At 41.0% G+C, this 25097-nt stretch overlaps 1 protein-coding gene across 1 annotated transcript in view; it reads right to left on the bottom strand.

Moving 5' to 3' along the window:
- Positions 1-25097, bottom strand: part of KCNU1 (potassium calcium-activated channel subfamily U member 1) — a 105348-nt gene that overhangs the window by 7323 nt on the left and 72928 nt on the right. Inside the window, exons 7-8 of the mRNA XM_063445599.1 lie at positions 19036-19230; positions 16416-16516 (exon numbers count right to left, since the gene is read on the bottom strand). Coding sequence (XP_063301669.1) covers positions 16416-16516; positions 19036-19230 — 296 coding nt within the window. The remainder of the gene's footprint in view (positions 1-16415; positions 16517-19035; positions 19231-25097) is intronic.

Raw genomic sequence — 25097 nt, 5'->3', positions numbered from 1 at the left:
GGAAAGCATTACTCAATGCTTTCCTAGTGACGTCAGCGTCTTCTCACTGTGATTTTCACAGTGAGAATCGCAGAAGCTCCTCTAGCGGCTGTCAATGAGACAGCCACTAGAGGCTGGATTAACCCTCAGTGAAACATAGCCGCTTCTCTGAAACGGCTATGTTTTCAGCTGCAGGGTTAAAACTAGAGGGACCTGGCACCCAGACCACTTCACTGAACTGATGTGATCTGGGTGTCTGTAGTGGTCCTTTAAGTGTGTGTGCATACCGCGGTCGCAGGGGTCGCAGCCCTGCAACCCGTGCGACCAGGTGCCCGCCGCTATGTGTTGCGGCCCCTGCGGGGGGGGGGGGCACGGATCGATTTTTGCACCGGGGCCCCATGGGTCATGTGTACGCCACTGGTCTCATGCATGCCTGAAACATTATGTCTGTATGTTTTTCATGACTAAGGCCTCAATTTAAGATAGTGGGATAAACTTTTCAAATGATTTACTATTTTTTTGATAAACATTTAAAATGATTTAATAATTAGAAAAATGTTTTAGTATCTTAAAGGGTTACTCCAACCTTTTTTCCTAAAGTCTATTTTTAAAGTATTATGGAGGTAGGGGAAAGCTTTCTTCCTCTTGCAGGCACATTTTTATGTCTGTCAGACGAAAATTGATATTAGACAGCCTGGAACAGAGTTCTGGGCTGCCTAAGTCATATGTGCAGAGCGTGCGACTAGCCCCCAGCATAAAATAAAAAATGTACCGGTACTTGGTATGTGCAGTGTTTCTAGATGAAACCCTGCACATACATAATCTTACCACCATGAGCACCTCATATTACTGAAGTGGCCATAGTGGTTGGAGTAACCCATAATATTTTGAAATTGAAAAAATATATATATATATATATATATATATATATATATATAGATTTTATACTATTAATATTAATATTTTAATATTTTGAAAAAAATAATTTGAAAAGCTTATCAAAAAATATTAAATAAAGACCTGATTATTGTGATGCACCCAAACCTTATTATTTTATGGATAACAATGCTATTCAAGTACTTTAAAGTGAATAAATAATTGGTTTTCAAACATCTACTGTAAAAAGTGTTACAATTCAAGATAAAGCTCTAATGTTGAACTGCTTTCTTACAAAGATTAGTATGGGTATGAATGGCCCTGGCAATTTTGAGATTGTCTGAATTTTATGTATAACTAAGATATATTAAAATATTTCAATACCTCGACAATCTACCTTATTAAATACTTGATTCCCCTCTAAAATCTGTCTCTCACAATTAGATTTATGAATCTAGCTCAATTGATTTTTAAAACTTGATGAGAAGCCAAAAATGACTTAACTCACTGGTAGATGACAGATAAAAGACAAATGTTTACATTTAAACATAAAAGGTAGAAGAAGATCATTGTGTTTACCTTAGTGCTATCTTGTGAGAGTTCCCAAGAAACACTAGTTTAGGTTTTGAAAAAATATAAGGAAAACCTAGTTTTGGATGTATGTTAAACCGAATATATTGCATATATTGCTAGGATATCGAAATAAAAAAAGAAAGAATTTTAGGTATTCTTCTGGGAAAAATGCATAGAATATGCCCTGAACAAAAAAAGAAAGAAACAAAAAAAAAAAAGATATGGTGAATTATCTAAAAATGCAATATGTCTATTTTCATGCACCACAGCTGTTTTTCTATTATTGTTTTGCATATTAATTTTGGCATATTTTGCTAAGTTCTTCTTCTTCTTATTACAAAATTCCCAGATTTTACTAGTAACATGACGTAAAGTCATGATTTTATTAAAGACACGGAGGCGAGTATTATGCATAACTCTTTCTTTATTTCCTCAGCAGCAAAGATAGAGGAATATAAATATTATCAAAAAATGAAAGAAAAAACTGTACAGGCATAACAGGTAGCCAATCACATAATAGAGGAAGTAGCTATATAAGTCCTGTGTCTCCCACAATCCCCCTCTTTCTTGCAAAACCGAAGACCAGGTAAGATAAAACGATGTCCCACTTGATCCAAACAGGAAACGGGAAACAAAACGATAACTTCAAGCTAAAAAAGATAGAGAAATATGGTAATTTCCAAACTCAAAACTGTAGACTTACCAAACATAACCGTGAGGAGTTCTACATGAAACAGGATTCTGGAATAGAAAATATAGAAGATTAGAAACCAATATAAAAACTGTTAAAATCATCTAAGCATGATAAAATTACATGATATAGAAACATGATCTCAATACAGACCTAATTGACAACATACCTGTATAGCATCGAAGCATCTCTTATCCCAAATCCACACCGGGAGGGTGGGAGGGAATAATACTCGCCTCCGTGTCTTTAATAAAATCATGACTTTACGTCATGTTACTAGTAAAATCTGGGAATTTTATTAAAGACACGGAGGCTCATATTATGCAAGTTCAAAGCTGTGCTATCACTTGAGATGCGATGTGTTCAATTGGTCTGAAATATAAGTCTCTGAAGGTCGATTCTCGGGACCAGTCCGCTGCACGCATGATGTCTTCCAGACGGCAACCAACTGTGGATGCCTTCGAGGCCATAGCACCTCGTACAGAATGAGGCGTAAAGATAGACGTGTCTATACCCGCTAGGGATAAAAGCCAACGAATCCAACGCGCTAGCGTCGGTGTCGAGACTGGGCGATGAGGAGCCTTAAACGAAATGAATAGGGGATGTCGGTCAGATGAACGCAACGGTCGCGTAGCCTCCAGATAGGCCTTCAAACAATCCACCGGACAGAGTGCCGGACATAACGAGAATCTAGGATATACGAAGGATTTGGATGCCGACTTAGTCCTCCTAGATATGTTGAAAGTAACGCCTTCAGGAGTAAACACAAAGGCACCCCAATCAAGAGCCCTGACATCGGAGACTCTCTTACAAGAGACCAGGCAAAACAGCATAACCATCTTGGAGGATAGTTGTTTAAGAGTCAAGTCATGGTTAGGATACCATTCCGACAGAAACCGCAACATAATGTTGACGTCCCAAAAGGCCGAAAACCGCGACCTAGGTGGACGGACGAAGCGAATACCCTTGAGAAGACGGCATACAAAAGGATGTTTGCCGACGGGTAAACCTTCCAAACCTCCGTGACCGGCAGATATGGCCGAGCGAAAAACATTGACAGTCCTGTACGCCTTGCCTGAGTCGAACAGGGCTGTGAGAAACCCCAGGATCAAATGGAGAGGGGCAGATACGGGATCCACTGCCCGTTCCATGCACCAATCAGACCAAGACTTCCATGCAGCTCGGTAAGCTGATCGCGTGCCCGGAGCCCAGGCGTTATCGAGGAGCAAGAGAGTTGACTGTGGAACGTCAGGGACAAGCCAGCATCCCCTGAAAGGAACCACGCTACTAGGGGCAACTGGTGCTGTAGCACCAATCCGTGCGAGTTCCCATCCGGATCCAGAAGGAGGTTCTGGAAGTTCGGTAACAGACGAGGGAAGTCTATGGACAACTCCATCAAACGAGGGAACCACGGACGGGATCTCCACAGAGGGGTGATCAGAGCCAGACAACAGTCGTGACGAACCAGCTTCGAGATCGTACGAGCAATCATGTTGAATGGAGGAAAGGCATACAGGCGGCCCGGAGGCCATTCCTGAAGAAAGGCATCCGTCGCCACAGCCGCCGGGTCCGGTCTCCAACTGTAGAACTGCGGCAATTTAGTGTTTAGTCGAGAGGCGAACAGGTCCATCTCGAACCGTCCCCACAGCCTGGTTAGGCCTTGGAAGACCGAGGCGTGCAATCGCCAGTCTCCCGAGTCTCTCAAATGCCTGGAGTTCCAATCCGCACCGGAATTGTCCAGACCCGGAATATGTTCCGCCGTCACCGAAACGTTGTTGAGAAGGCAGAATTGCCAAAAGTCCTTCGCCAGTAGAGCCAACATCTTGGACTTGGTGCCGCCCAGGTGATTTATGTATCGGACCGCCGATACGTTGTCCAACTTGAGGAGAACACAACAGTTCGCCCTTCCAGGGGTAAGGCTGCGAATCGCAAAGGCTCCCGCCAGAAGTTCTAGGCAGTTGATGTGTAACGACTTCTCTGCGTCGGACCATCTGCCCCCTGTGGAAATGTTGCCACAACGAGCCCCCCAGCCGTGCAAGCTGGCATCTGATTCTATGATCACGTCCGGAACGGAACCGAAAATCGCCCTTCCGTTCCAGGCTTCCATGTGTGCCAACCACCATACCAGCTCGTCTCTGGCTTCCTCGTCCAAACAAATTCGGGATTCGTAGGATTGACCCGAACGTAGGTGTGACCCCTTGAGCCGTTGGAGAGCCCGGTAATGCAGAGGGCCTGGGAATATCGCCTGAATGGAGGAGGCCAGTAGACCGATGATCCTTGCCAACTGCCGGACCGACAAGTCCGAAGCACAAAGAGCTCGACGAAGCTCCTTCTGGATGGCTTTTATCTTGGACTCCGGCAAGTACAGGAACTGCCGTACGGAATCCACCTGGAACCCCAAAAACTCCATAGACTGGGCGGGTTTCAGGACCGACTTGTCCCAGTTGACCAGAAAACCTAGGTTCTGTAAGAGGTTGACCGTCCAGTCTAAATGCAACCTCAGGCATTCCAACGATTGGGACATGATTAGGATGTCGTCCAGGTAAATAATCAGTCGAACCCCTCGGGTACGGAGGAACGACACCACCGGCTTCATTACCTTGGTGAAACACCAAGGGGCAGAGGAGAGACCGAACGGCAGGCATGTAAAACGCCAACGCCGTCCGTGCCAGGTGAAGTGCAAGTAATCCGACTGTCTCAGAAGGTCTCTGAGACAATGAATGCCTTCCATCTGGAAATGTTGGTAGCGCAGGAAGGCGTTGAGAGGGCGAAGATTTATCACTGGGCGGACACCGCCCCCTTTCTTGGGTACAAGGAAGAGACTGCTCGTAAAGCCTGGAGTGGCGAACGGCAATTCTTCGATGGCGCCCTTCGAGAACATCTCCGCAACTTCCGCGGAGATCATCGCGTCCTGCTCCTGTGGGAGAGACAATTCCCTGGGGGTATACATTTGAACAGGCAGGGAGACAAAATCTAGTTGATAACCCTTTACGCACTGCAGAACCCAAGCATCTGAGGTTATAACTGCCCACTTTGGGTAGAATAAGGTCAGCCTCCCCGCCACCTGAACCCGATCGAGAAGGGAAGAAGGGGTACTCACCATAAGGGCGTCTGCCCGAAGACCCACCACGGGGGTATCTGGAGCCCCACGATCTCCCTCTAGCCGGGAAGAAGGGAGGCGTTTTCGGGTCTTGGAACCCTCGAGAGGGGAAAAAGGAACCTCTGGTGGCACGGAATGAGCCTCGGAAACCACGGCCGGGTGGACGGTTCCTGCTACGCCCGGCCCCACCGAAAACCTTGGGCGCGAAGACGCGCTTCATATTTGCCTGCGCCTTGTCGATAGCCGTAAAGGTTTTAACATAGGACCCCATGTCCTTCACAAAGGATGTGCCGAACAACATCCCCTCATCGGCTGAGTCAGGTTCAGCTACGGTCATAGCGGCCAGTTTAGGGTCTATTTTCAAGAGAATAGCCTTGCGTCTCTCGGAGGACATAGCCGTGTTAGCATTCCCCACAAGGCAGATAGCCCGCTGGACCCACCCGATGGCCACATCTACATCCAGAACTGAGTCACCATTACGAGCGGTATCAAGAAGCTCGTACAACTTAGACAGGGGGCCCAGCGTATCTAGAATTTTATCTTGGCACCCTTTCAGGGAGTGATCAAGACCCTTTTTAGGCTTCCACCCAGACTTATTCAGAAATTGGGCAATTTGAGGGTCAACGTCTGGGGTTTTACAGGCAGCGCCAGGGAGGGAAGGTCGTGGGCATTCGGCGCGCAATTTATTGCGGCCTTCCTTGGACAGAGGTGTGCGTATCCGTTTAGCCACATATTGGGCGATATGATCCGGAGGGACCCATTCAGCAGACCTCGGGTGACGTAGGTCGTCCGGGTCGAACAGGGGGTTACCCTGTGGGTCTAAAAGCCCCTTATTATCATCCCCAGTGGGGTCTGGCACTTTTCCTCGTGGGTTGGCAGAGGACCCAGCAGGGGTTACACCCGTAGGGGGTTGATCCTCGTCTGACTCGCCCTCAACATAGGAGTCATACTCCATAATATCGGAATCATCTTCCACACTCCGGTCGGTATCCGACCCATTATCCAGGGCTCTAGCCCGTTTCCATAACCTAGCCTTTTTAGCCCGGCCAGGGGCTCTTGTGCGCGTGGGATGCGCGCTATCTGCGACCGCCAGAGGCGAGTCAGTCATGGCAGGCAAGGCCTGCATCGAGGAGTGGGAGCCGATATGGTGAGATTTTGCCTTAGCCTTACGGGCACCCGGCACAGTTTGGGCAGGGGAAGGGGACCCCACACCCAGGGGGGTAGGGGTAGCCATGGGAGGCAAAAATACAGAGTGAAGCGACTGGGTGAAGGAGGATGAAACAGCCCCCATAGCGGAGGCAATAGCCTTCTGAAGGGAGGACGCCATGGTGGCCTCCAATAAGGCCTGGAACTCTTGAGAGCCCTCAGGGTTGTCTTTCGGGAAATCCCCAGAGGGGTCACTAGGCCCATCCTTATTATCCTGCATAATGGCGGTAGTCACTAAGGGTAAAACTGCACTAAGGCAAACCTAAAGAAAATTACCAGAAAAAGGGTTGAGTAACCCAGCAGAACAGCAAACGGATTATAACCCGATCGTTGGTGTAGCAGGGGAACCCGAGAAACAGGGACCGACCGCACGGCAGGACAGGGCGACACGAGTGACCGCCCAAAAAAGGCCGCCGCACGTGTCAGAGTGCGCTCGCGGACAGGCTCCCGGCGGGGGAAGGGGCGCGTGCACCTACCCGCGCGGGCAGCCCGTGAGAGGGGAACGAGCACACTCAGCCGCGGTCGCAGAGAGAGGACCGTCGCGGCAGATTAACCATGCCGAAAAGCGATCAGAGAGAACAGGGACGGGATGGAGGGGAAAAACACAGCCCGCGATGGCGGGCAAAGTCCCAGGGGAGAACACCCAACTACACCAACGATGTGGTCAAAAACAAACACCAATTACAGATAGCATAATAATAATAACAGCTAAAAGCAATAACTGCAAAACACATGTAAATATCACAACACAAAATGCAATCAGTAGTAGAGCTCAAGTAAGGTACTTAGCTGTCTGAGGAAGCAGCAAAGAAAGAGGGGGATTGTGGGAGACACAGGACTTATATAGCTACTTCCTCTATTATGTGATTGGCTACCTGTTATGCCTGTACAGTTTTTTCTTTCATTTTTTGATAATATTTATATTCCTCTATCTTTGCTGCTGAGGAAATAAAGAAAGAGTTATGCATAATATGAGCCTCCGTGTCTTTAATAAAATTAAAATTATATATATATATATCATGTGGCAATGGTTATTAGTCAGATTCTTGAAAAAGATTTTGCAGCCTGGGGCTAAAGCAAATTATTGGTAAATTTTACAAGCATAGTCTGATGATTGTTTCATATTTATGATTTGATAAATATGCATGCAATATTGTTTTAATAAAACGTCACATGCGTTTTTATGATGTACTAACAGGAGTCTAAGATTTAACTGCAAAACTGTTCATTAACTATGACGCACCCATGATTTTATTTAATATAATGGCATCGTGCAGGTTTGCTTCTTGATAACTAACACAATTTAATTAAAGTCTTTAAAAAAAAGAGTATTTCATAAAGATGTTTTACTGTGTTGGACTTTGTCTCTATATATTTCCTATGCCTGACACTTCTAGACACTGGGTGGAGCTAGTGCCATCTAGAAGTATCAATCACCCCAGCTGTCAGCAGTGATGGCTGTAGGGAATTGATTCTGTGTGTGGATGGTCCTGTGGTCTCACGGGATCTTCCATAGAGGTCAATGTAGCACTTTTGTGCATGTGCAAGAATACAGCAGTGACGTCGGTCCCTGGGATTGAAGTGCCAGGAGCTGAGGAGCACCCACCAGAGGAAAATTGCAGCGCCCACAAGGGATAGGTTAATGTAAGTAGAACTCACCTTGAACTATCCCTCAAGTCACTGGACCCCCAGTGGCATTGTCACTGAATTTTGCAAAGTCCCCAGACAGTGACAGTGCCGTTTTAAGTGCCATGCATTTGATCTTTGGCAAAAATATTTGGCAAAAAGTGCCTTCAGGTGGTCCAAGAGATTAAAAAAAAAAATTAAACTCTTTTAGTGTCAGATCTGGCAATGTATCAAGAAGCATTTATTTCTGGCTAATTATGGCAGCATCACCTATGGGTTAGCTCCGCCCCCAACAGGAACAGGACAGGAAACAATTAACTAATTAGAACCAGACTGTAGGAATAAAGGTCTCTCCTCCCTCTACCCCACAGTCTTTTTTTCTGTCCCCAACAGGACAAACAGGAATTTGTCTCATATGAAAGGAGACATTAGTACATGTACCATATCATGGGAATACTATATGGGCTGCAAATAGTTACATTGATGTGGGGTTGGAGATACCGTAAAAATTCCCCTTGTGTACATCAAATAACCCCCTGTGATCCTGGGGCAAAGTATTTGGAGAAACATGGGTAAGTCTATCTTTACTTGCTTTAATAATTACCTGATTTCTTGTGCCTTCTACTGCATCAGGCTTCATGTTGTTCCTGGCTCCCTCGGAGCCAAAATGAGCTTTCGCCGGCTTTCTCTGGGTTCTTTCTGCTCTTGGCTTGTAGAGCATGTGCAGTAGTGTCGGCATCTTGAAACTCCGTTTGCGCATGCGCTAGTGGTCGCAAACATAAAAAAACACATTGTGCCAAAAATTCAAAATACCGGTAAATTTAATTTTTTTTGGTATACAGCGTTTTTACAGTGGTTGGAACATGCAAAAGCTTTCTGGAAAGCTGCCCTAGAGAGAAAATTGATCTAATAAGGTGAAAAAACCTTTGTAAAGAATGTTTGACAGAAGCTGCTGAGGTAATGGATAAAAGACAATCGCCTCAAACAGATTTGAATAAATGGATTACAGAGGCTATAGCAGAGGGGTTTAGATCCACAAGAAGTAAACTGACATCATCCAAATGCCTACGAAGAGAAGATAATTCCTCAGATTCAGGTGAAAATTTGGATATGATGGAAGATATGTCAGACGAAGAAGGAGAAGTAAACTATGCTTCAAGAGCGTTGGATTCTAAGACAGTTGACAAACTAATTAACATCATAAGGGATACTTTAAGATTCCCAGAGGAGAAATCAGAGATGAAAGAATCCGACAGATATTTCAAAGATCTGAAAGCTAATAGACCAACGTTTCCTGTTCACTCTACAATCAAAGAAATACTGTCTCAGGAATGGCAAAAAACGAGAGAAAAGTAACTCTTAAGAATAAAGCATTCAGATGATATCCCAATTCTAAAGATCATTGCAAATCATGGTATTCCGTCCTGAAGATTGATGCAGCAGTTATCCATATGGCTAAGAAGACCACTCTATCTATTGACTCCATGGCTTATATGAGGGAGCCTATTGAAAAAAGATTGGATGCAAATCTTATCAAATCATAACTAGCATTAGGATCAGTGCTACATCCAGCAGTAGCTTTAACCACTTTGTCGAGAGCATTTAAAGTTTGGTTACAAAACTTAGAAGAGGATATTGCTAAGAGAACATCTTTTGGATGGACTAAAAGAATTGACGTTGGCAACAGAATTTTGTTCTGAAGCCTCATTGGATGTCACTAGAATGGTGGCAAAAAGCATGGGCCTGTCAGTTGCAGCACGTAGAGCATTATGGTTACATTCTTGGGGGGCAGATTATGCTTCTAAAGCCTCCCTGTGTGCTCTCCCATTCCAAGGAGATCTTCTATTTGGTATAATCCTGGATTAAGCAATTCACAAGGCAGCTGATGGGAAAAAGGCCTTTCTTCCACAAGAAAGAAGACAATTTGGTTCGGCCACCTGGAAAAATAACAGGCACAGGGAACATTCCTTTTGAGAGAGCAGAATGTATAAGCCTGGAAAGGAATATTCTAGACCTAACTGGAGGAACTATCAGGCACCTTCCAAATCAACCCGAGGAAGAGGATCACGTATTCCAAGTAAGAACTTCTGAACCTTTTCTGGCCCAGCCAGGAGTAACAGGAGGAAGACTTCATCTCTTTTATCCTGTCTGGGTCAATAGTGTGACAGACTCCTGGGTCCTATGTATTTTAAATGAAGGATACAACTCTATTCCAACAAAGGATTTCTTCATCCAATCTTGAGTAGCAAAAGGAGAAAAAGAGAAAGCTATGAGGAGTTGCATATCAAAACTTCTGCAAAACCAAGTTATAGAAAAAGTCCCAAACAGAAAGAAATCAATGGGCCATTATTCTATGGTTTTCCTGGCCCCAAAACCACAGAAAGAGTGGAGACTTATTTTAGATCAACAGATACCACCGCAAGTTCATTCAGTTTTATGTTTTTGGAAGACATTACCAGTTCAAGGGACTTCCGTTTGGTTTAAGCCTGGCACCAAGGACGTTCTCAAAAATCCTCATCGCTTTGGTTGCAGTTATCCAGAAGTAAGGGACAGAGATCTATCATTATCTGGACGATTTCTTGATTATAGATCCATCCCAGAAAGCTGCTGTTCACACTCAGGTGACAGCAGAATGTCTACTAGAACTTGGATGGAAGTTGAATATGAAAAAGAGCATGATGAACCCATCACAGAGAATGATATTCCTAGGTGCAGCAATAGCCATAACCATCAAGACAGTGAAGTTATCACCAGAACGAATAGAGAGGATTCAAGTAAACATCCGGAATCTTCAATACAAAGTACTCGTAACGGCAAGGGAATTTATGAGCCTATTGGGCTCACTCACATCCACCATAGGATTAGACAAATGTGCACAGTGGAATATGCATCCAATACAAATGAAGTTCTTGCAAGACTTCAAGAAACAAGAGTGCAACTGGGATCAGAGAATTATTCTCAGTCCGAAAACTTTAGATGACCTACAATGGTGGACGAAAGTGAAACACCTATCTTACAGATGCAAGTTTTAAAGGATGGAGTGCACATTTAGACAAGAATTGGATACAAGGTACATGCACTGCGAAAGAGAGAAATATTCATTTAAATCTCAGAGTACTAAGAGCAATTTACTATGCCATTTTGGGATTTCAGCAGTGCCTAAAGAACTCTTGGGAAATAATTCAAACAGACAACAAATCTGTGGCATCCTACATAAATCGCCAAGGTGGAACCCAAAGCAAAGCTCTTTTGGTAGAAATAGTTCCACTTATGGAATTTGCTCAAGACAAGATAAAGGGTCTGAAAGCAGTCTACATCCCAGGACCGGAGAATATTTTGGCAGACTATTTGAGCAGAACTACGATCTTAGCAGGAGAATGGAAATTACATCCAGAAGTATTTCAGATGATATTAAGGTGGAGGATGCCTCAGATCGACTTGATGGCTTCAAACAGGAATGCTCAAGTCTCAAAGTATTTTTCGCTACAAGCAGACTATCGATCAGCAGGACAAGATGCCCTTTCCCTTTCCTGGGACTTCGATCTGGGGTACATATTCCCTCCACTGCCTATGATACACCAATTGTTGAGGAAAGTTTGGAGAGAAGGTTTGATGGTTATAGCAATAATTCCAATTTGACCAAGGAGACCTTGGTTCCCGATCCTGAACAGAATGAGCTTGATTCCTCCATGGCCGTTCCCTCAGAGACCAGATTTACTAATCCAAAATCCCAACCAATTGAAACTAGGGGCCTGGCTCTTGAAAAGAATAGACACTTAGAACAAAAATTACCTGAATTTGTGGCTGAAACACCTTTGAAATCGAGAAAAAGTTCCACTTCAGCGTGTTATCACAGGACATGGGATATTTTTCGTTTATGGGCAGAACAAAACTCCATAAACTTCCTACATCCTAATAATATTGCTGTTCTAAATTTCCTACATATTGGTCTGGAAAAGGGTTTAAGCCTAAACACATTAAAAGTATAGTCATCTGCTAAATCTGCATTGCGTAACACCTCATGGGCATCAGATCTTCTAAAAGCCAGGTTCTCCAAGGCAGTTATACGTATAAGACCTCCATCCTTGGGATCTTTCTATGGGATGTTCTGTCAGACACCCCTTTTGCTCCTTTGGATGAGTTGGGTATTTATCTTCTGACATATAACACATTGTTCTTGGTGGTTACTGCTAAAAGAATGTCTGAAATTCAAGCCTTCTCCAGTGATGGTATAAGGAAGGAGAGAAAGGTGGCGCCACAGAGATAATGTATAAAATAAAATATAAGCAAATAGTAATATAGAAATAAACAATGATATATAATACAGAGAGAGAATAAAAATAATAATAGGTATATATATATATATATATATATATATATATATATATACAAAAAAATAAAAGATACATCTATCTATCTATCTATATATATATATATATATATATATATATATATCTAAAGAAGAGTCCAAAATAGTCCACTAAAACCTTTGGATGAGAGAACAATCACAGTTCTATCTGAGGTAGAGACGTCTATGGAGTAGTGGGATTGAGAGGTTCGTGGGATCCGTATGAAAGAGAAAAGAAAATATAATAGTGCAATAAAACCCAAATAGGTAGCAGCCAATAAAAAAGGTCTATATTGTCCTATTCACGTTTTTGAGAGCTAAAAACTAGCTCTAGTATAAACAGCGTACAGTGGTATAATCCTCACTTATGGGATACGTGAGGGAGTGTTGTAAGTAGATATCTCGTCAGATGGGGACCATATGTAACATAAAAAACAACAATAGTGCTCACTGTGATAAAACCAGGAGAGTGTATGAAAATACCAAATGGTTACTCACATTTAATTGGGCAGACACAGTGCTCAATGATAGGGTGTGAGTAGAATAATCCCCACCAAGGATGCTTTGGAGTAGTATCTCTCTGGAACAAGTTAAACTCAGATGCCAGGTATTAAAATAATAAAAATGGTGAAAAAGATAAAATGGCTAAATCACAAGGTCTTCCATGATAGAATATTTAAGACCTAGAATGGAGTTTCTGCCTAAGGTGGTTTCGCAATTCCACGTTTCATAGGAAGTTGTCCTTCCTTCCTTTTATCCAAACACTTCCTCCTCAGAAGAAGTAAAGCTTCATCAAATGAATGTTAAGGATTGTCTAATGAAATATCTTGAGGTCACTAATCAGTATCGGAAGTCACAACATTTATTAGTTCTTCCAACTGGCTACAGAAAAGGTGAAACAGCTTCTACCACTACCTCGAGACATTGGATCTCAAATACCATAAAGAAAGCTTATCAGGTTAAAAACCTATTTCCTCCAGAGAAAATAAAGACTGATTCAACTAGGGCACTAGCTACCTCATGGGCTACTTGGGCAGAGGTTTCATCTGATGACATATTCAGGGTAGCCACCTGGTCTTCTCCAATAACCTTCATTAACCATAAGTTAGATTCAGCTTCTTCACCTACTTGCTCTGGGAGAGAAGTATTATCCTCAGTTATTTCTCAGGAATAAAAATTATTATTGCAGCAAACTTAAAGTATCTGTTTTATTCGTTATCCCTCCCATTGGTCTTAACTTGGGTATTACCCATAAGTGATGCTGCCATGATTAGACAGGAATACAGAAAAAACATTTCATGTTTACCATAATTTTATTTTCCTGGCTATTATACATGGCAGCGTCAGCAACTCTCCATTAAGATTCTTTTTGAGCTTAAAAACTAGACTGTATGGTAGAGGGAAGAGGGACCTTTATTCCTACAGTCTGGTTTTAATTAGTTAATTGTTTCCTGTCCTGTTCGGGGCGGAGCTAACCTATAAGTGATGCTGCCATGAATAATAGCCAAGAAAAGAAAATTACGGTAAGTATGAAAAAACATGTCTGTATTCATTGTCACAGATTGACTGCCTGATGTGATGTGCCAGACTTTGAATATATAAAACAAGCATATATTGCATAACTGGTACAACGGCAGATATGGAGTGGGGAAGCTACTAGAGTTTGTTTTCCCCTGCTTGAGGTATATTGTAGCTCTATTCCACAGCTCTATTCCATGCTCTATCTATGAGCATGGTAAACATATCAGTGTCAGCAAGGGGACATAACTTGTGTGGACTGACTGGCTCTATATGTTACTTAAAGGAGCACTATAGGGTGTCACGGGTGGCAGTCCAAAGACTGGGACCCCTGTGCCTGATGTAGTTGATGAGGAGTCTTCAGCGTGGAAGTGGATAAGTAGGGCCAGATGCAGGGTAAACACACAGCCCCCTGGTGTTGAGCACCAGCGTTTGTGCGGCCACAAACCAGAACAGAAAGTTGCAGCTTAAGTGGATGCGAGGAGCAGATGAATGCTGAGATGTATCCAGTACTAGAAACAAGGCAAGACTAGAATAGGCACCAAACAAGAAAACAAGACAAAACTAGTAGAACCCAGAACCAGAGAAGGATAGAATGCAAAACCCAGAACATGTACACAATACATAAGGGAAACATTAACAGAACAGGGGCAGGACAGGACTGTACATAGACTGGGAATACAAAATAAAACAAGACAAGATATATAAGGCAAAACAAAACTAAGTACTATATATGTAAAACATTGGAGATTTAGACATACATAAATGGCCAAGATGTATGCAGCCCACCACTGCGCCAAAGTACTCCAAGTACGGTGGGTCCAGCTGCCTAGATTTTCATGACTAAATAAACAATAATAAAACACACACAGCACTTACCTGCAAGAAAGGGGCAGATGACTTGGAGCAACTGCCAGCAGAAACCAACTGAAACAAAAGGATTAATGGAAAAGGAAAGGGTGTGGCAACATAATACAAACATAAAGAAACCCAGGAGAATTCCAGGAACGGAATAAAGGAATGAACTCAGAAAACCCAGCATAAAGAAAACCAGACACAGAATAGAAAACCAGAATAATCAAGAGAAACTAAACAAGAATTGTAAAAAAGGTACTGGATACCAGAAGCCATGGTCAGACCTCTGAACAGGACAGAGCAGGTCCTGACATAGGGTCAGGAACACAAACATATAATTCTGACTCTATAGTGGTAAAACCACAATCTAGTCCCCCTGGGCCCCTCTTGTCTCCCTAAATCTAGTAAAATATTTCTTGTATTCTAGCCTGAAGCTGCTGGTTTTGTCCCTGTTTGACTCAGAACAGGAAACTGCCTGCTGACATCATCAGAAGTGTTGTTCTGAGCTAATGCTTCCCCATAGGATTGGCTGAGACTGTGAAGGAGGCAGATCAGGGGCAGAGCCAGCACAAGTCAAACACAGCCCTGGCCAATCAGCATCTCCTTTTAGAGATGAATTGAATCAATGAATCTCTATGAGGAAAGTTCAGTGTCTGCATGCAGAGGGAGGAGATACTGAATATTGTGATTCAAACTAGGCAAGACTGAGATTGGAAGCAGCTCTAGCAGCCATCTTAGGAGTGGCCAGTGAAGTTATCACTATGCTGTAATGTAAACACTGCATTTTCTATGAAAAGACAGTGTTTATAGCAAAAAAAAGTGAATGATTCTACTCACCAGAACAAATGCATTAAGCTGTAGTTGTTCTGGTGACTATAGTGTCTCTTTAAGGTATAGCTGACTTTGCGTACAGTGCAAATGTTCTTGCTGTTTTGGTCTATCTAATAGTGTGGCATGTCCACTTTCTGCTATGTTCACTACATCCTCATTTTTCTCTGTTCCAGACTGTATACCATGAACTTCTCCCTGCTAGTAAGAAGGTAAGGAGAGTAGTGGACACATGAGGGCTGGGGAGAACCAGGGAACTGACCCCAGAAAGAGTAAAGTGAGCTCATCATTAGACATGTTCATGCCAATCTGCTGGTGTGCACAAAATCTAAAGTAGCCAAACCTTTCCTCTTTCTTTCACCCCTCGCTACCATGTGTAACTGTCACCCAACTACTTGCCTGTTCATCAGCTGTCTTATTTCCTTCCACTCCCACTAAATGCCCCCACTAAACTGTTCTAAACTCTCATTTCAGTCAGCAGCAGACCCCTTTCAAGATTGTCAATCTGCCTCAATGTTGCAATTTGAGCTTCCACAGGAGCCACTTGCACTCACTTGCTACAGAGGTATGGGCCCTGAAACTTTTCTTCCCGGCATGCGTACTTGTTGCAAGATGTGCACTGAGTCAGACCTGCAATCTTGCTGCCTCTTATTTCCCCCAACACAACAAAAGCAACAAATATAATAGAAACTGTAAAACAGTAGTTACCTGGTCTGTTTAATTTGGGACCACTCCCCGAGCAGTTGCACACAGGGAAAAATAGAAAGAAAATGCTTTTTACGCCATTAAAGTTAAAGCATATTGAACTAAACTACCTGAGGTGTTGGTTGGTTGTATCCATAAGTCGATAAATCCCAAAGCAGATGATACCGGAAGATGTCAAAGCATTACAGAATAAGTCTCCATATGTACTGCCCTTCATTTAATGGAAAAAAACATAATCAAAGACTTAGAAAACACAATCAGAGACTCCGTAATTCCCTGCAGTTTTATATACTGTACAAAAAGCCAGCAATATGCCAACCATGGAACATATGATCACGAATGAGACTAGTGGTCTTCCTACTATTATTAAGGGTTGTAACTGAACATCATCTGTAGGGCTGTATGTTACTGTATTCTGTTGCACGTACTCCTGTGAGTTACATCACACAGGATTCCCTTTTTAGAGTAAACATTTTATAATTACACTGCAATATTGTCAAGGAATACACTGAAAGCATGCAGTCTAGTTACAATATTATTTGAATACATTACAGACATTCTTGGTTGCGTGTGTTATATACAAAAAACAAAGGTGTAAAAGGACCATTAAAGTTAACCAGCAAGCATTTATAATCTTAATTTTGCATTATATATATTCACAATGCTCTTACAAACAGATTATTTAAATACACTTCAGTTTATTAAGCACTAGTACTATTTGATCTGTCTCCCACGTTTGAAGTAGTGGTGGGCTTAACACAATATGGCCATATGGTGGAAATGAATCCCCATATTTGTTTGCTGAGAGGTGATTTTAAGAAGCCTTATAGAATTTAGAAATGTATTTATGAGTGCAATGTTCCTTAATGTGTAGTATAGTATTGATAAGGGAATCTTTTAAGCAAACAAAGAAGTTTGAATGACTATCTGTTCCTGTCCAAATTAGAGATGTTTAAATTGCGTATACGCAGAAGTAAATTCACACTGACACACGGAGTTCAGGTTAAAAGCACTTCAGGAAATTTATTAGCATCTGAACAAAGCAGGCTTTGCAAGTCCTTTTTAAAGATAAAATTACATCATTGTAAAATCAAGATAAAAAGTGAGGAAACATTGTCAATTGGCTAAGAGAAGAAGTGGTTAGTTAAATGCATTCCCTGTTGGGTGTTACGTCTTACATCATAACTGACGTCATAAAGTTCTCCTCCAGATTTCAGCGCCATCTTGCTAGCACGAGGAGTTCTTTCGATGGGAGGGGGCATTTTGGCAGCTATCCATAAAGAGTAGCTGGTACCTTTAGTCTTTCAAGGTTAGTATCCTCAGTATTCTCAAGGCCTCTTTGGCAATTATACACTCTATCAATACTATCTGCTACAGTGTGTTCTTTGAATCAGAAGATTCTAGCATTTTCTGCTGACATGCTGTTTCTACGAACAAAGGAATCTTGTAAAGTTTAAACTACGAGGCATGAGAGCTGAATATGAGAATATAGTATTAAAGGGGCCCAGTAAGGATTATATAGTTTATAAGGGGCCTAATAATGGATATAAGTTATAAGGGGTTAATAATTCTACAACAGTATAATATAATATATATAATACTGCAAATCTCTAGGAACAAGGTTTCTAGTGCATATAGTTAAAAAAAAAATAGGCAGCTCAAACACCCAAACAGAGTCTCTCTGTTCTGGTCCAATAGAATTCTCAGATGCAGATATGTCCTTAGTAGGTAGCGGTAGTTGAATATGTAAAAAAGAAGAATAGCTACCTAAGCTCTAAACTCTGTAAGTATATTTAGTGTTTTTCTATATTTACCTGTACAGCGTAAACTGCACTATATTTTGTTGCATTATTCTTTTTTACATGTTCAACTACCACTAAGAACATATATATCTCTGATAATATACCAGGGTGCTCCCCCCTTCTCATATTATATATATTACTTTATATTGAGTTTCAATTATAAAGCATATGTTTGTGTGACTTATAAATGACTGTCTTGCAGTATTCATGGGTAGTGCAACCTGTGGTTGGCACTATCTTGCTGTTGCTCTACATTAACAGCCCTATGATGGATACATGATCACAGGGCAACCCCTAACTTGGCTGCATTAATGTTTCCACTCAGCAACCTACTACACGCTCCAATAGTTCTTAATAATAATGTCACTGTTTAAAGGGACTCTCCAGTACCAGGAAAACATATCTGTTTTCCTGGCACTGCAGGATCCTTCAGTGCCCCTCTCCCTCCCATCCCCCATCCCATGTTGGTTAAAACCCCTTCAGTGACTTACCAGAATCCAGCGCTGATGTAGCTCGGTGCTGGGTCAGTCTCCGCCTACGCTCCTCTGACGGCTGACGGCAGCGGGGGAGACCTAATGCGCATGCGTGCCATTGGCCACGCACGCGCATAAGACCTCCCCATAGAATAGCATTATTTAATGCTTTCTTATGGGGATTGCAGCGACGCTGGAGGTCCTCATGCATAGCGTGAGGACGTCCAGCGTTGTTTAAAACACTTTTCGTGTTCTAAGAAGCCAGAAGTCCCTTAAGAGGACTTAACCCTGCAAGGTAATTATTGCAGTTTATAAAAATTGCAATAATTACACTTGCAGGGTTAAGGGTGGTGGAAGTTGGCACCCAGGCCACTCCAATGGGCATAAGTGGTCTGGGTGCCTGGAGTGTCCCTTTAAGTAAAACCCAGAATATGTTACGGACATTGAAGACTCACTTTACTAGTTTTCAGCCTGTGGTCAGTGAGAGGGAGAAGGGATAGTTTGCAGCGGTTCCTTGGAGCAGCATGGGCTGTGTTTGGAGTGCTCTTTATCAATACATTCTCCTCCGCTAGTTGCTCCTCCAGGTCTGGAGTAGTTCCTCCTGTAACCAAGATCTGCAGTAATGCCAACACCTGCCAGTTGAAATAGCTCTGTTTGGAGGAAATGGTATTATTAAAGTGACAATAATAGGATGGAATAACCTGTGAGAGTTATTTTAAACCCACTGCCTAGCAATTTCACTTTAAACTGCAGGCCTTTTTACAGCGTCGACACATTTTTCCTCAGTTCCTTAACATTTTGTGAATGCACTGTTTTATATTGTGAGATACGAAGTCTGTGTCAGTCACTTAGGAGTAAAAAGAGTTTGCAGCTAACAAAATAGAAAGACAGTACGGAGAAATGTATTGAGCATCTCAAAAAGCTTGCTGTTTAAAGCCTGATAACTGAAAATCAACAAAGTTACGCTTTGATCAGAAACACACAGCTGGAAGGCAAAAAAAGCATTTACACAAGCTACATGTCAGTCATATAATATATCCAATCTCCTCTAACACAAAGATCTAAACTACTAGACACAATGGCATAGGAAAATGGTGCCCAATGGAATGCCCGTGGGCCAGCTGTGGCCTTGAGCATATTTGCAAAATCCATGACCTGAATATTGTCTGTATATTGACCGAAATTATATATGTTTCATTGTATTACATAATATGCACCACATAAAAGATACAGTGCGCTCTAATCCTCTTTTTCAAGTGAAGCTTACATTGGTTTGTTTTTTTTCATATTTTTCATATCATATTTACAATAAATGTATATTTTATTATTTCTCATATATATGAAAAGGTCTTAACTTTTCTATTTGAACAGAGCATAAAGCATAGAGTTTGTATGCCCAGTGATTGGCTGAGCATGATATAAAGGAGAATCCATGGTGGGAGCTTACAATGTTCCACAGCCTGAATAAAGGTACTAATCAATTGTATTCACAGTATGACCCAGCTACACTGCCCACTTTATGGCAGAGATAAGCATTTCAAATGATTTCATATGTTTGGATAACATTTTAAAGTGATTTAATATTTTGGAAGAATGTGTAATATTGTTTTATATATTGATATATTTTAAACACGACTTATTATTTTAAATTTAAATATTTAGAAAAACTTGATTTGAAAAGTTTATCCAAAATGTTTTAATCATTTGAAAGCTTATCCAAAAATATTAAATGTCGACCCATATCGCAGCATAATGACTGCTCTCCTGTGGTTAACCCACTAGCATCATGCATCCATCTTCTGGAACTCTGCATTGCAAGGATTAAACATAGTCCTATAATAGGGAATTTTGCAAACCAGGAGTTAGTTACACTCTCATGTATTATATAGAACAGAAAGCCTGCACTCACTTCAACATGAATATACTATAATAGTGCTGATGTGACTAACTAATAGACTATACCATATACTGGTGTGCATGTGGAGTGCTTACAAATTTGTTGACTCACCCATATGGGTTAACATACATATGTATGGAAAACGTGACTCATAGCAATATATCTGAAACAAATGTAAATGCAAGAAATAGTGCACAACCTATAATACCAGTCTTTTACCACCTCCCCAAAATCCACAAAGATAGGATAAAACCTCCAGGGAGACCTATTGTATCTGGGATTGGGTCAATTTCCAGCAGACTATCCCAGTACGTAGATAGGTGTCTCCAACCAGTGGTTACCAAATGTCCTAGTTACCTGAAGGATACCTCCAATATCCTCCAAGTTTTAACAGATCACAAGTGGAAGGAACATAGTTTTTGGGTGACAGCTGACGTTAGTTCGCTGTACACCATTATTTCTCACGATAAAGGGTGTCAAGCGACAGAACATTTTTTACAGCAGTCAGGAACATTTCCAAGTGGACAAATTGATTTTTTAGTTAAAAGTATCAGATGGATACTGAATAATAATTATTTTTGGTTTAACGATCTTTTCTACTTACAGATATGTGGAACGACGATGGGCACGAGGTTCGCGCCAAGCTATGCAAATTTATTCATGGCTTTGTGGGAACAAGAATTCATTCACCAAGATGGTAGTTGGAGCGTGAACCTCATTGCCTATCGCCGTTACATAGACGACATATTTTTCATTTGGCATGGGGATGAGACATCCCTGATATCTTTTTTGGACCATCTGAATAACAACGATTGGGGAATTAAATTAGTCTCGAATTATAGCAAGATTCTAGTGGAATTTCTGGACCTACAAATCTATGTTGAGGATGCAGGTTTGAAGACATGTACTTTCTTCAAACCTGTGGATGTTAACAGCTACATTGGGGAGAATAGCTGTCATTTCTCCCCATGGTTGCTGAATGCACCCAAAGCGCAATTGCTCAGGATAAGGAGGAATGCAAATTCCAGGAACAATCCCACAAAATTATGAAAGACTTTAGAGAGAAGGGATATAACGAGACATTGTTGGGGAAAGCCCTTGAAGAAGTCAAAATAAAGGACAGAAAAGATCTAATTAAATACAACACTAAAAATAAAGGAGAACCACAAACAATAGGACTTATATGTGACTTTAACTGTAAAAAGTAAAGAATTTAGAAAAATAGTCTCTAAATATTGGGCAATTTTAAGAAATAACCCCCTCCTTAATAGTATTCTTCCGAAGAAGCCTAGATTGTATATAGAGGAGTAAAGAATTTAAGAAACACCTTAACATCTAACCATATACCCCCAAAAAGATGTAATAGGGACTTTTTCAACGAAACAAAAGGGTTTTATGGTTGTGGATACTGTGGCGCGTGCAAGAACTCAACCAGTAAGAAAAGACTAGTAAAATAATTCTCACACCCTCAAAATAAAAAAGTTATGTTTAAGATCAACGAGCTAATTATTTGTCAGTCCACGAGAGTTATTTATCCCTTCATATGCCCATGTGGACTTGTATATGTAGGACGCACTAAAAGAAAGTTGCATATTAGAGTACAGGAACACATTAGGAATATTAGGAACAACTATGAAAAGCACAGTGTCTCCTTACATTTTAAAAATAAACATAATAGCAATCCCACCCTATTAGAATTCCATGCAATTAAGAGGGTATCACCCGATTGGAGAGGGGGAGATTTTATCAAAAAATTAGGCCAAAGGGAGATGCAATGGATTTTTAACCTGAATACCATGCAGCCTAATGGTCTCAATGATGATTTTGAGTTATGCCATTTTTTAACTTAAATTATTTTTTATTAGTATGTTTCATACATTTTAAATATTTATTCTATGGCCATACCAGTCTGAAAATGCCTGATCTTGTCAGATCTCAGAAGCCATCCAAGCTCAGGCCTGGTTAGTACTTGTATGGGAGACCAAGTGGGAACCTACTATATATTTATATATATATATATATATTTTTTTTAATATTTTTTTATATATATATTTTAATATTGACATCATCATTGAACATAAGCTGCTGATACAATAGAGATCTATTCAATAATAATCAGCCCCTTTCTCCCTTCATTTTTTCATTTTTTCGTTTATATATCGCTCAAATTGAGCATCTGGTTTGTAAATAGGAACAGACTTGGTTGAAGGAAGGGCATTTTGCCCAACTTCAAAATGGACGATATGGAACTGTGAGCCCTACATTGAAAACACGCCCAATTTGTTATGCAGCACGTGACGCTTTGGGTCACGTGACTTGCCCCGAGACTGGAGCATTCTCATTACTAACACAGTACAGATGTTCATGAAAAAGGACGCCAGCGGATTGGAGGGAGGGAAGTTTGAAGGACCACACAGGAGGAAGTACAAAGTATTTAAACAAGCAACAGCAGCAACTCTATTACCGATTGAAAAAGCTGTATGGGTACAGTGAAACATGTTTTGGCTGAAAGAATTGAAGATTCCACATTTTAAAATTTCTCACAATTTTGTTCATACTTTATTTGTAAGTTTTTACTACTTTATTTAATAAATTTTGTTTTATATTTGGAATCCATCTTCCATTGTTGCTGCTTAAAGAAGGGTAGTTGCCCCCTTAAAGGGACAGACACCTACACAACAGGAGCCAGGTATAGAGCTCAACATCAGGTGAGAAGCCATTTTTTCTGCACTATTTGACATTGTACATTGGGATTGACCGCAATAGGGGTTCTCCTCTTCCCTTGTTTTCTCTCTCTCTCTCATGTATGCATAAGGATCTCCAGACGCCTAGAGGACCGATTGGGTACTGTGTCACCATAAGCACACGCAGGCCATTGAGATCTGAGCCTATCCTATAGGGCTCTGCTACATGTGAGTGAGACCATATAGAATATTCCCTCACTGCACTTATTGAAAACGTTATCTGCACTATTTCTTGAATTTACATTTGTTTCATATATATCGCTATGAGTCACGTTTTCCATACATATGTATGTTAACCCATATGGGTGAGTCAACAAATTTGTAAGCGCTCCACATGCACACCAGTGGTGGTTTTTATTATTAATTTCCAATACTGAGTGTGCACTTCATCTTTTTTGTACTAATCTATAGGGTAGAGAGTCCCTATTTGTGTGGTAGCTGCTATAATTCTATTCAATTATTAACTGAAAGCGCCTTGAAAACACACAAATTCTTATTTCTGTATACCATATACAGTGAACTAAGCTTTAAACTAGCTCTAAGTTCGACAACGTTTTTAAAAGCATGTGACAGATGAGGGGTTCTTGAAGATTCTTTCTTATTTAACAAGAAACAGAGCTACACAAGAAGATATTTGGGAAAACTTCAAAGACGAACCAATGCAATAAGCAAACAGTAATGTTATTAATTTAAAAGTGCATTATGAATCATTTAGTTCTCAGCAGATTTTTAAAAATACAAAAATAATAGAAGGAAAGAGTAAAATGGATCTTTAGATTGTTTTATCTAGAAGTCTGTAACAACTTTGGTTGCAATAGCAGCGAACAATAGCAGCATGTCAGCTGATACCATGGCTCTAGCATCTGGTACCATGTGTGCATGTCATGTGTGACAGCCATGCTACAGTAACATCAACTTTTGTAACTTTTTGACACATATTTCCATCTATTTCCAGTTCCAACGCCCCTAAATATTACGTCTTTATTATTTCTGTAGTATTACACCACCCTTTTGCCTGCCAAGAAAAATAGTGCCTACTTAAAGCTGTACTCCCTGCAGATATAATAAAAACTAAAAGCCTGCTGTTATCTCCACATCAATTTGTTCCTTTTCAAGAATTTTAGATAGACTTTAGATAGACTTTAAGATGATGTCATAAACTTTTCATTAGCTATCTTGAGTTAAGGATACTGGCAGGAGAAATTCTAGGCAGAGATTATTCTAAGAGGTTTGGAAGCCACCATTGTCCCTTTAGATTATAAACTCTAGAGAACAAGCCTCACTATACCATCTTAGGTTTTAATATGTTGTGTGCCTATTCGTTCCTATTGTACTGTGTCACATATCCTACAGGTGCTTTTGTAAAATTACTAATATAATTATTAAGACAGCCTGGGAACATTATTTTTCTATTGTCCTATGTGATAATGACACTTTCATTGTGTCTAAAATGTGTGCAAAGCTTTACAAAAAGCAAAACTCCAAATGGTAGTCTGCATTCACAGCTTCTGATTAAAACTTTTGATATCCTGAGGAAAGTCCCAAAAGTTATTAAACACTTCTTAGATTTAAAAAGAAATAAACTTTATTAATTCAATCTAATATAGAAAAAAAAACAGAAGAGAAGAAAACAAAAAGTGCCCTGTGTCAAACACGTGATAAGTAAAATGAGAACCACTAGTGGCTTATACTTAAACTATGAGTATATCACTGGGGATGGAAGATGGACACTTTATGTAGGTTCTCAGATTGTTCTTCTATTTTGGTCACCCTGTGCCCAGTATAGGGTATAGAGTTCTGCAACACAAAAAGGCTTGGATGTCCACGGAATCCAATGTATGATCATTGGATCCTTTCCATAGTAAACAAAAAACCC

This window comes from Pelobates fuscus, chromosome 3 (assembly GCF_036172605.1).
Source record: "Pelobates fuscus isolate aPelFus1 chromosome 3, aPelFus1.pri, whole genome shotgun sequence".
Classification (NCBI taxonomy): Eukaryota; Metazoa; Chordata; class Amphibia; order Anura; family Pelobatidae; genus Pelobates; species Pelobates fuscus.
This window is presented reverse-complemented; position numbering and strand designations above follow the sequence as displayed.